The 13,181-nt window shown below is 36.2% G+C and overlaps 3 protein-coding genes across 3 annotated transcripts; 2 read left to right on the forward strand and 1 right to left on the reverse strand.

Moving 5' to 3' along the window:
• Positions 1-3,797: 3,797 nt before the first annotated feature.
• LOC120010619 (auxin-responsive protein SAUR50-like) lies at positions 3,798-4,373 on the forward strand. The gene has a single exon (XM_038861401.1). It carries the CDS (start codon positions 3,798-3,800, stop codon positions 4,338-4,340), a length of 543 nt encoding a protein of 180 aa, XP_038717329.1. The 3' UTR covers positions 4,341-4,373.
• Positions 4,374-4,551: 178 nt separating this feature from the next.
• Positions 4,552-5,329, reverse strand: LOC120010447. The gene is made up of 3 exons (XM_038861248.1): positions 5,322-5,329; positions 4,698-5,237; positions 4,552-4,612 (listed from the first exon to the last, which is right to left on the reverse strand). Exons 1-3 carry the CDS (start codon positions 5,327-5,329, stop codon positions 4,552-4,554), a joined length of 609 nt encoding a protein of 202 aa, XP_038717176.1.
• A 1,470-nt stretch (positions 5,330-6,799) lies between these two features.
• LOC120010620 (urea-proton symporter DUR3) lies at positions 6,800-11,336 on the forward strand. Its single transcript, XM_038861402.1, has 9 exons — positions 6,800-7,245; positions 7,811-7,918; positions 7,998-8,093; positions 8,212-8,294; positions 8,391-8,611; positions 8,711-8,973; positions 9,073-9,311; positions 9,955-10,604; positions 10,752-11,336. The coding sequence occupies exons 1-9, from the start codon at positions 7,060-7,062 to the stop codon at positions 11,030-11,032; spliced, it is 2,127 nt and encodes a 708-aa protein (XP_038717330.1). The 5' UTR covers positions 6,800-7,059; the 3' UTR covers positions 11,033-11,336.
• Positions 11,337-13,181: the final 1,845 nt, after the last annotated feature.

A 13,181-nucleotide genomic window follows, 5' to 3' on the forward strand; every position in this document is an offset into this window, starting at 1 on the left:
TATATGAATGCTAGCTTGTATTTTGAGATGGATAGTGCAAAATCTTTGTTTGATGAATTCTTTAGTCCTTTGTGCTTCCAAAGATATGTCTTTATCTTTTGTTGTTTTGTGAAGAACTGCAAATTGCACCCATCCTTCTTTGGTTCTTGTGGCTGTCATCTGAAGACTTTCTTCATTAATGATTGGATTATGATTAGTTGGTTAGTTAGGACAGACTAGAAAAACTGATCCAAAATCCTACTTTGGTGTCTCAAATCGTTCTATGATTGTTCCAATCAGAAACCTGACACTGACAGACCAACCAGCTCCATCAGATTCATCTCATATATGAAAGTGAGTGCTGATTATTGCTTACCTAGGTGGGCCAGGGAATATGATGAACATGCAATGCAGGTGCAAATAATGCTATAAATTGAGGCACCATGCTGGGTTGATTCTGCATCAGAGGGTGGCTGGGTGATACACCATACTTTGGCTTCAAGCAGTGGCCTAACTGAGTTTTCGGGGTTCTCGAGCGAATTTTAAAAAAGTGAACTCTCTTAAAAAATTAAATATCATATGTTACTTAAATGGGTTTAGGGCTATTATAACACTAGTATTTTTTCAAAAAATATGGGATCCTGGGCGATAGCCCATCTCGCCCCACCTAGGGATGCCTCTGGTTCCAAGTTTATTCTCAATTGAGTGAATTCTTTTGCTACATGAGAATTATTTTCTTTCTTTGGTAAATATTTTCTTTTCCTACATTTGTTGTCTGATGGATTGTTGTGTGGGTTCCACGTTTGAAAAAAAAAATAGACTCACTATATATCTCTGTGTGTGTGTATATATAATGCAGATGGATGTTTTTATATGAATAAAGGGCCCCATTGGAGATTTTGGTTCTGTAGGAGTTGCAATTTGCAAGGAAAAGAGAGTAAAATCAGACATAGCCTGCAGCCACGAAACTGATGACACCATTGCAATACTTGTTACCATCATTGTGCATTATTGGGTGTGATATAGGTGAGTGAGTGTGAGTGTGAGTGTGAGTCACAACATTCGGCCAACCTAACCAGGGTTTTGGTACCAACCAATAGTACTCAGAGTCTCCCTGGTGTTAATATGAATCTTCAAAATTTCTGAACCTGACATGCACCGTCCATATCCTCCAATTCCTATATGGCTGATTCATTTCCCAATATAAGGTTTTCACACAATCTTACCTTCTGTCTCTTCTTCGATCTTTTACTCCAATTGTTTCTTTTTCCTTTTCTTTTTCTTTTTCTTTTTCTTTTTCTTTTTCTAGAAATACTATTAATTGAAATGCAATTGTAATTTTATATTGTGATGGATGCATGTGCAGGGTCATGTGAAAGGATTGGGAAACAAAACAAATTAGTAACATGATAGCCACGTAAACTCTTTTCCCAACAAGTAGTTAATTAATTAACAGCCAATCGGACAATTAATACCCATAAAGGATCTCATCAATATTTACAAAAAAGTTCAGAGTCAAATTGTACGATTTGTCCATTTTCTTTGACCAAATTTATAATGATCTTTCATTATTAATTAATTACTTCCTTGATGTCTTAAATTAATTAAAGCAAATTAACAGTGCAAGTGAGACATATATATATATATATATCCACCAAAAAATGATAAAAGATCACGATGTTATTTCAGAGTTAAACGCGCATAATGTAAGCGAATTCGTGATCTTCATATATCCCATATGATACACATAAAATATTGTGTATACAACTCAACATCTTGAAATCTTGGATAACTAGGATACCAACTACGTACGACGATACCTATCATAACTGTATATCCACAATTTATTTCCTTATTTGTTGCATCTCATTATTAAGTATCCCATTCTAAGATGTGAATGCATGTGCTAACATGACACAAAACACCATTAATTTCCTGGTCAAATGCGTACCAAACGGTACACTATTCTCAATATACACCAAGTTTTGTTTCTAATATTAACTAAGAAGGTTTGAATTATGTATTGGGATCATCTATATTATATATCATCATCATCTCGAAGGCTCCACACACCTAATCAAGATTTGAAACTTCTCAATGATTAAGGACTCTTAACCAAGAAAGGGTTCTATTAAACTCGTAAATTGATTAAAAAAAATATTTAATTATAGTGGAACTAAATATTCAATTAGTTGACATAGAAAAAAACCCATGATGTACGATTATGATGTGAAATCATGTGCTATATAATGACAAATAATTATCACCATTAATGGTGCAAATGCCACATTATTAATTCATGTACAATTATGTACGAAAGAGTTCATAAAATATGGTTTTGGATTGGGAAGATTTTGAATTCGATTCTTATTGGGAGTAATATTATTGTGGCCACACACTGGGTTTTGATTCAACTTATCATGTCGTCAGGCAAAAAATTTATATATGCAAGAGTATGACGATATGAGTTTAAACCTATATCGGATGTCCAAAATACAAACTTGTATGCATATAGCTAATTAAAACCTTATCTTAAACATTGCGCATCAATATTAATTAATTAGGTTTTTTCTTTGATTAGTAAGGAATTACTAATCATTATGTCATTAATTAAGAGAAGTTAGGAATTGACATTGTATTATCATGCATTTTTATCATAGATAAAGTTATTGACATTCCTAGGTAGTGTTTTCTCTTCTCCTTTCCCATTAACCTAAAAAATAATTCATTTGAAACATATTTTTAAACAACCTAACAAAGTTTGAATGAATTATTGACTTCATCCAAAATTATTTATCATCTTCTCGAAGACTCCGCACATAATCAAGATTTCAACTCCTCAATTATAGGTATTATCAAGAAATTAAGGGTTTAATTTATTCGTTAATCTTATTCTATTATAGAGAGGAACTAAATGTATGGTTTGGTAGATGATCAATTAGTTGCTATAGAAAACCCTAAGAAAATGAATTTTTCATGTTGTTTAATTAGTCCTTCTACAAAGATGTCAACTTCTAGCTAGGCTTATTATATATATATATAGAGAGAGAAATTCTCATATAAGGGTATATAGTAAGGGTGTATATATATGGACAAACTTCTAGCTAGGCTTATTATATATATATAGAGAGAGAAATTCTCATATAAGGGTATATAGTAAGGGTGTATATATATGGACAATGTTAGAGACTCTAAAATATGACCCCAAAAGTCTTCTAAATCTATGTGGTATTAAAATAGCCATTGATTAAAAACAAACATGTAAGATTCATTTCACATCCAACACTTCACATTAAATGGGGTCCTTTGAGTCATTTTTTGAAGGTCTCAAACATTATCGTGTATATATATACATATATCCATAATATCTCAAATTTAAACCTCAAAAATGAAAATGAAAATAAAAAAACAAAAATTCCACATGGACTTTGCTTGAATACCACCTTCCACGTTCTTCAAGGTACCCGAAATCCAATAAAAAAATAGCATAGAAAAAAAATTTAATATTATGAAAAATTAATGCATTGATAACATTTCATAAGCATCAACAAATATAGAAGTATGGTGAGGCAGCTAATTAGTAATAAATTAGGATCGATCAGAGCAGTTTGATGAGACAGTTTTTTTTATTACTAACCGACGTACCCTAACTTTATATTTCTAAACTATTAAATATTTTATATATTATGATATTAAAAAAAGAAAAGAGTACGTTACTAGATAGGCATCTCCAGCTCCTTTAAATATCCCTACTCAAAACCCTTGTGAACAAATCTTCTTCTCTTTGTAGCATCAAATCACTTCAAATATCATTCCACATGGATTCAAAGAAGCCTAACAAGATTAGAGAGATTGTTAGGCTTCAACAGATCCTCAAGAAGTGGAAAAAGCTTGCAAATACACCAAAAAACAACTCTTCATCAACCACCAATACTACTACTACTACTACTACTACTACAACAAGCAGCAAAAGCATCAACTTTCTCAAGAGAACACTCTCTCTTTCTGAAGTTAACAACAACTCAGCAAACGACGTCGTTCCGAAAGGGTTTTTAGCGGTTTGTGTTGGTAGAGAGTTGAAGAGATTTGTGATCCCAACTGAGTATTTAGGGCATCAAGCATTTGGGATTCTGCTCCGAGAAGCCGAGGAAGAATTCGGGTTCCAACAAGAAGGTGTGTTGAAAATCCCATGTGACGTTTCTGTGTTTGAGAAGATATTGAAGCTTGTTGAAGAGAAAAAAGATGTCTTGGTGTTCTTGAATGAGCTAGGGTTTCATGTTATAGACAATAAGGAGATGATGGGTGGTGGCGGTTGTTGTTGTGAAGCACCACCCTCTCCTCACCCACAAATGTGTAGATGACATTTCATTTTTGCTTCTTTGATAAGGTCCCAAAATCTCCCCTTTTTGGTCTTCTTCATCTTGTTTATGCTTTTTTTTTTTTGTTATGAGAAGGAAATGTATTAATGTGAAATGAGAGTGTAGTGTAGGATTTACAAATTGTTGAATAAGGTAGATAAATTTCAAGATAGTTTGTAGCTAATTGGTATATTATATATGATCCAATTAGCCATCAATTACTCCATTGAGTACAGTGGCGGAGTTGGGATGAATTGTCACCGGGGTCGCACTTTCTATAATGATAAACAATTACATGCCAAAATAACATACTAAGCGGACAAAATAATATTACAGTTTGACAAATAACAAAAAAATTACAGTTCTTCCCTACGAGTCTTCATATTCTGAAATCGCTTCATAATAGTCTCATTATCAATACTGATAAAAATTTCTTTCTTAATATAGACAACCAAGCTATCATTCATCCATTTGTCTCCCATTCGGTTACGCAATCGGCTCTTCACAATATTCATAGCAGAAAACACCCTCTCCACAGTTACAATTGCAACCGGTAAGATCAATGCCAACGTGATAAGCGTATACACGAACGGAAACACTACATTCTTCTTTGTCTCTACCATCTTTTGAGCAAGACCCGCAATACCTTTGATACCTGAAAATTTTTCATTGTTACGCACATCACTACTGAGTAACAGAGTAACTGAGATAGCAGAGCAGAAGCAGAGCGGGACCAGTGCAGCAGTACTCCAGTCGTCGTGATGCGCAGTGGCAGTGCCAACAACTTTTCTTTGAGAGGCCGAGATAGCGAGATTCGAGAGGGAGATCAGAGTCCAGAGAAACTTGATGACGATGAGATAGCGATAGAGAGAGTTTAGGTTACACTTCTCTTCTTCTATTCTTCAAAACGACATAGTATTACTATTACATATATTAAATTTTTTTTTAAAAAAAGTTGAGTGGGGTCAGTTGACCCCACTCTACCCATCCATCTCCGCCCCTGATTGAGTATATATTGACTACCATATCTACCATCTCACCTTTTTTCTTTCTAATATACCAAATTTGTTTCAAAGTCTGTGTTTTTGTGAACGAACAAAATAAACGTCCCAATAATTGAGATCTCAATGATCCTGGTAGTTGAGGTGTATAGACAAAATGTTGTCTAATACACCTAAACAACTAGAATCACTGAGATCCCAATTGTTGAGACATTTAGCACTTCTGTTTTGTGAAGGAACTATACATTCGTGTTTGAATTGCAAGTTGTAAGGAACCATGTGCCCCTGAGGCTGAGGGGGTTTAGACCAATAATGCTCACATGAACTTCAATCATTGTTATCCTTCTTCACCACTACTAGACAATACTACTGCAGTGTAGCTTGCAACATCTGCATTTATTGATTAATATTTATTGTTTTATCAGAAGAAGGTTTTTTTTACATCGTATATGATCTCCCACTTGCACTGCAGAAGGTGCCTTAATTAATGATGTTAAACAAATAAAACATAATTGGATTTTGGTCCGCGGGTTGCATAGTAAGAAGCATCGGGTGCGGGGATACGGATACGAAGATTCATCAATTTTCTCAAAAAGTAAGGTATGGGTGCGACTGGATACAACTTATATAATTATATATTATTTTATATATGATCATAAAATTATTCCTTGAAGAAAAACACACCTAACAAAAGCATAAAACTCTATATATATCTCTAACAAATTCTTCCATAACCAACCATATAACAGTATTACGTTATCTAGTAACATTAAATTTCGTTATTACTTTGTTTAATTACATATTATGACTAATTATAACTAAATTTGTTAGGGATAAGTAAAGTTCCCGAATCAGATCATCAATATTATTTTTATATAGAAAACAAAAGGGATGAAGTGGGCTGAGTGAAGGGAATGAATTAGCATCGTGGGCCAACCTGAAGTGGACTTAATGAAGGGAATGAATTCACATTGTAAGCCAACCTGAAATGGGCCGAATAAAAGAAATCGTTACACGGGGTGGGCTAAGAAAGAAATCCACTGAGGACAAAGAGACAGAAGCTTCTAGAGACCAAGGCAGAAGCAAGCTAGAGCCTAGAGAGGAAGTTCACGAAGCAATCAGAGACGGCAACAGGAAGAATTTCGAGGACGATCAGACGAGTGCTGAAGCTCTCTCTATCACCGCAGGCAGCTGCCACTCGTGGCAGCAGTACTGGCACTCATAGTTCCAGCCATCACCGAATTGATGGAACAAATAAACGTCACCTGAGATGTAGACGTCACAACATTGGTACTGGGTAGAAGACAGAGGAAGAATAAGACGGAGGAGGAAGGAGGAAGAAGAAGACATCTTCTTAAGCCCAGACGAATCCCAGCCTAATTGTCAGCCACTAGATTTCTTGTTTTACTATCATCCCGGCCAAATAATTTTTTTTTTTATATTTGAGCGAAAAAAAGTTAAATAAATCTACACAGATAGGGACAAACAATCATTTTTCGGCTGCAGATTCCTCAAAGAAATACGGCCAAGAGATCCTCCACCACTCCTAGTTTGACTTTTAAGATTCAGTTGCGTCTGAGCTGTGATAATGTTCTTGTCACAAGAAACCATAGAAAAAAGACAAGAGAGGAGAAAACCCTCTGTTTTTTGATTGGATTCAAGCCAAGAAAGAAGAAAAACAAAGGATTAAAGAGTAGAGGAACAGAGAGCTAGTGAGTAAAATGAGTGTTACCCAGTTGCAGTGTCCGCCGTATGCGTTCTCGGGGAAATATTATCATGTCTCTGATGATGGGAGGTGCACAAGGCAGGACAGTTTCTTTCAAGGCAGGGCAGTGCTCAGTCAAGGTGTTGGCTACTCTGTTATTCTTGGCTTTGGGGTCTTCTTTGCTGTTTTCACTTCTTTCCTGGTAATCCCTAATTGCTTCTCTTATCCCCTTTTATTATTTTGCTTTTGATAATTTTTCTAATTTCTTTCCATGAGATTTGAAATGAATTGTTGTTATAAGAGTCGGCATTTAAAGATGCTGAAACAGGTGAAATTTAGACATAGGACCTATTGATCACCAGGTGATTGGAATCAGGAAGTATAAATCAACTGGAGGCTTAGTTCCCTGTTGAAATAACTAGGTTAAGCTGCTACAGTTAGGGAAAGCATCAATGTAAAAATGATGGTTTTGATGTCATGGAACATTCCATTTGTTCAGAAATTATATGGATTGGAAGCTGAAGATATTCACCGACTTTTCTTCATAATATCTATAAGATAAAAGCTAGCTCTGACTGGAAGAAAGAATGATTTTAGTACTCCTTAAGTAATTGTATTTGTTGCTGAAACTTCCAAGTTCCGTAAAAGTATATGTTAAGCATCTAATCAAGGTGACTTTCATCGGCCTTTTAGCCTTTACCTTGCATCATCATCTAAGACATTTGTGTAAGTTTTCATGTTGACAGTTGTATCTCAATTTTTGCCAGGTAGGGCTGGAGAAGCGGTATGTTGGTTCTCGCCACACTTCTGAATGGTTTAACACAGCTGGCAGGAATGTTAAAACAGGACTTATTGCTAGTGTGATTGTATCTCAGGTAGTATATTTGGTTGCTTCCTTAGGTCAATTCAGATGAGGGTTAACTGTTCCACTTCTTTAACCATAAGATTGTGCAGTGGACATGGGCTGCTACAATTTTGCAAAGTTCCAATGTTGCTTGGCAATATGGAGTTAGTGGGCCTTTTTGGTATGCTAGTGGTGCAACCATCCAGGTATGTTCCGTGTTGTTTTCTTTCATGGGAAATGACTCCTTATTCCATTGTTCTTTTATCTTCTCGACTCAGAGAGGAGTTACCATTAAGGCTTGTTTTTCAACTCGGTAATAAGCAGGTGCTTTTATTTGGTGTAATTGCTATAGAGATCAAGAGAAAAGCTCCTCATGCTCATACTGTTTGTGAAATCGTAAAAGCACGGTATGTGAGTGTCAAACTTAAGTGCAAAATATGGTATTATCTAATTTAGGTATCCTTTACCATATAACTTTTCAAGACTGGTTTATGATGCATCAGTTGGGGTACCACAGCGCATATTGTCTTCCTTGCCTTCTGCTTTTTGACAAATATCATTGTGACTGCCATGCTACTTCTTGGTGGATCAGCTGTTGTGAATGCCCTTACTGGTGTGAACATATATGCAGCTAGCTTTCTTATACCTCTTGGTGTAATTGTCTACACATTAGCTGGAGGACTAAAAGCAACCTTCTTGGCTAGCTACATACATTCTGCTATAGGTACTTTCAATGACAAATTTTGAGAGTTTTTTACTCTTACAGTTTAAGCATTATTAAGCTACCAATAAATAATGTTTTTATTGTTGTATACACTTCCAGTGCACGTTGTTTTAGTCATCTTTGTCTACCTAGTTTATGCTGCAAGTAGTGAGCTTGGTAGTCCCCGTCTTGTATACAACCGTCTGTTGGAGGTGGCAAGCAAATCAAGAATATGTGCCGAACCATTTTCTCATAATGGACAATCTTGTGGTCCCATTAGTGGAAACTACAAAGGGTCTTACCTAACAATGCTGAGCTCGGGTGGGTTTGTTTTTGGAATTATAAACATCGTAGGCAACTTTGGCACAGTTTTTGTTGATAATGTAAGCTTTGATAGTATTATGACATGCATCTTTCATTTCATTTGTTTTAATACTCGAGTCCATTTCCTCAAGTTACTAAATTCCATTCTAACATTTTAGGGGTACTGGGTGAGTGCCATAGCAGCAAGACCCTCATCAACTCATAAGGGCTACCTGTTGGGTGGGCTTGTTTGGTTCGCAGTGCCATTCTCCTTGGCAACATCGCTGGGTCTAGGGGCACTAGCCCTTGATCTTCCAATAACTGAAAGTGAGGCTAGCCATGGGCTTGTTCCTCCTGCTACTGCCATAGCTTTGATGGGGAAGGGAGGATCTATACTTCTTCTTACTATGCTCTTTATGTAAGCTAGTGGCAATGATGACTTTGTGTTTTTTTTTTTTTTTTGAAAATATAATTGCAATCATATGACATGGAAACGTTTATCGGCTGATCTTGGCCATTTATTTGAAGTCCAATCATTTTGCTGATCACCTTTTACAGCATTCTTATTAATCACATGTCTGAAAAATTTTGAATTCATAGTCATTTCAAACTATATAAATCCTGCTAAATATTTATAATCTGTTGAACTTGGTCGTTTGTTTTTGAAGAACAATTAAGATAAAGCTGCAGATCAAGTTATTTATTTAGTATTGTTGAATATTTCGAACTTTTGACATTTTCATAGATATATCAGTAGAAATTTGAAATCACAGACATTCTTATATATAAAATTTGCTTTATCTAAGTTGAGCAGAACATTTTTCTAATGCCCAGAAGAAAATGCAATACCATTTTATGGTTTATGGGCTGAAATTGTATACTAAACGTTTTGAGGAAGAATGGAGGCTTTGCTTAATTTTAAGAGGGTGGGAAAGGGAAGTGGGCATCGTTTTTCACTGCACCTGGGTGTGCCCATGAGCATAAGTAAAAAGACATTAATGTTTTCTATATGCATTCATATTCTGTCTTAACCTTTGGTTTTTGCTATAATAATTAATCAGGGCTGTGACGTCTGCTGGGTCGTCCGAGCTAATCGCAGTTTCATCATTGTGCACATATGACATATATCGCACTTACATAAATCCAAATGCTAGAGGAAAACAAATCTTGAAGGTATCAAGGATTGTTGTCCTAGGGTTTGGATGTTTCATGGGATTGCTAGCTGTCATACTGAACAAGGCGGGAGTGTCACTCGGGTGGATGTATCTTGCCATGGGAGTTTTTATTGGCTCAGCTGTTCTTCCCATCGCTTTAATGCTTCTGTGGAGGAAAGCAAATGCCATCGGTGCCATTCTCGGGACACTCATTGGCTGTTGTCTTGGGATTACAACTTGGTTGTCAGTTGCAAAAATTGAATATGGCAGGGTAAATCTTGACACAACTGGTCGGGATGCACCGATGCTTGCAGGAAACCTTGTCTCCATTCTTACCGGTGGAGTTGTCCATGCAGTCTGTAGTATTTTATGGCCTCAAAACTATGATTGGGGTACCACTAAGCAGATCACAATGGTTGAAAAGGACCGGACGAAGTTGCCATTAGATGAGTTCAAGGAGGAAAAATTAACTCAAGCAAGAGCATGGATAATCAAATGGGGTGTTAGTTTTACTGCTGTAATTGTCATATTATGGCCTATTCTCACTCTCCCAGCAGGTAACTTTGCTTCTGTAAGCTTTTAAGTTTGCTTCTATAAGCTTACGGTATATACAGATTTATTCTCAGTGGTGTAACTGGATCAGCAATGATGCACTGCTCGAAAATTTATCTTGCACTTTTTATGTAACTTTTCTCTTACTGCAGGTGAATTCAATATAGGGTACTTTACATTCTGGGCTGTAATTGCAATAGCATGGGGTACGATTGGATCTGCGGTGATTATAGCTTTGCCGTTGATTGAAAGCTGGGAAACCATCCAAATAGTCTTTTTTGGCATGTTTACAAATGACAGGCTCATGGAAAAGGTGGAGGAGATGAATTTCAAGCTCCAAACAATAATGTCGGCTATTCCTGAAGCAGAGCAAATTTATTTGCTTGAAAAGGAGAAGGCAAAGAAAAAAGAAGTGTCTGAGGAAGAAGCTTAATTGCAGCTGAAAGCTCGGTGTTTTGTTTGGTCTTGCAGAGCTTATGATGATTCAATAGATCTACGCTTCTCTTGTACGTCCATCGTCGCCATTTTATCAAGTGGCTTGTGTGGATGAATCCAGGTACATGGAAACCTAATAGAGAACCAGTTGAGTTATCTGGAAAAAAAACATAAAATTGTCTGCTACTCTTTGAGCATGACTATTCCATTTTCTTGTCCTCATCAATGTTTTGTGCTGACGCTTTCCTTGTCAAACTCTTTCCACTCTATTCATGGTGCTAGTAACTCTGCACCACTTGGTTTATGGTTTTTGTAATTGTGCGGAAACAGCCCAAGGTGTTCACGTTCAATGCGAAAAATGGAGAAATTGAAAACAAGATCAATCACACACAAGAGAATGATTTTACGTGGTTTGGCTAATCTTGCATGTGTTTACAGATAGAGGGGGTTTTCACTGTAAGAATATTTATAGTGGTTTAGGGTTTACAGACAATGACTAAAATATCCTTACTAAAGTTTGGGGTAATTACAATATTCTCCACTTGGAACTAAGCTTAACTAAAAAAAAGTTTCATCATCAACAATTGCATACCATCATCGCTACCAACACCTCGAATAAAACATTAATCAAGTTCAAGCAATGCTTAAACTTGACCGTCAGTACCAGAATTGTCCATTGTCCTTGATATCCACTTTCTTCAAAGAAACTCCACCCTTATCACCTATATCTCACACAAAATGAAACCTTATGTCAAAGGGCTTTGTGTGAACATTATGAACATTGTTCTTTGTCAAGTGAATCGCACTCTGACTATCATTGTAGACTTCGACACTCTCTCCTGTGATATCTCTAGATCACTCATTAAGTCCTAGAGCCATAATGCTTCCTTAATTGACTCTGTCACTACCTTATACTCTGTCTATATGCTAGACAAGCCACTGTGACTTGTAACATCGACCTCCAACTAATTGGACCGCCTAATAATGTGAACACATATCTCGTCGTACATTGTCTCTTGTCTAAATCCCCTATATAGTCAGTGTCCACATATTCACGCAACTGATAGTCTCTACCTCTGTAGAATCTCAATCCTGGATACAAGGTACCTCGTATTTGCCTCATAATCAGCTAGACCCCTTTTCAGAATGATTTAGAGAGTTGTGAATCAAGAGAGTTGTGAATCAAGCTTTCGAGTCGTGGCATGAGATAGGACTAGATATTGGTGGACATGCCTTTATTAAAATACCCATTCTGGCCATCCCATTTCTGAACAAAAGTCTCACCAATGGGTATAAAAGGGTGAAGTTATGGTTCATACTAGAGAGAGATAAAACTGGGGGTTAGGGTTCATACTAGAGAGATGAAAGACATATGTATGATTTTGATTTGACCACTTGTCATTTTCTTAAAAAATATTTTCCATGCGGCAACGTTGTCCAGCCATGTATGTTAACAGTTTCTGTTCGATCAAATTGTCTAGTAAGAAGATTGACTGACTGAACGAGGAAATTTTGCCCAACTTATCAAAAAATTTTTGCCCAACTTATCAAAATGAAACACATTTTAACTTAGGTTTCTGACTTAAAATGTTATAGAATGTGATCCATCCAATGTTATATAGAAAGTGACCATCTTTCGGTGATAAAATGTTATATTTACCAGGAAAAGCAATTTAACCATATGCATACTATTCCTATTTTATTCCACACATTACCTTTATCCCATTTTCTAAATTTCTATTAGCTTACTATTCTCAATTTCCATACCATTCTCTCCTTTTATTTTCATACAAAAAAATAAAATAGAGAAATGATAGAAATGTCAAAAACCTTTAAAAAAATAAAAAAAACCTGAAAACTCAACAGGCGGGTCCTCTCTCGCGGTCTGCAAGGGAATTTTGTAAAAATGACCTTTTCAAAAAGTCAAACCAGAGAAATGACCCATTTTTTTATAAACCGCAAAAATGACCTAGTTTCATATTGTAAAGACCAAATTGTCCTTAGAAAACATAACCCACCATTTGGCTTTTCCCCTTCCCACGAAAACCCACTTCTTTCAAACTTCTTTTGCTCGACGGGCTGCTCGACGATGACTATACAACTTTCGATCATCAGTTTTCAGCAACAGATAAGGGATTTTCCCCCCT

This window comes from Tripterygium wilfordii, chromosome 12, assembly GCF_013401445.1.
Source record: "Tripterygium wilfordii isolate XIE 37 chromosome 12, ASM1340144v1, whole genome shotgun sequence".
In the NCBI taxonomy this organism is placed as follows: domain Eukaryota; kingdom Viridiplantae; phylum Streptophyta; class Magnoliopsida; order Celastrales; family Celastraceae; genus Tripterygium; species Tripterygium wilfordii.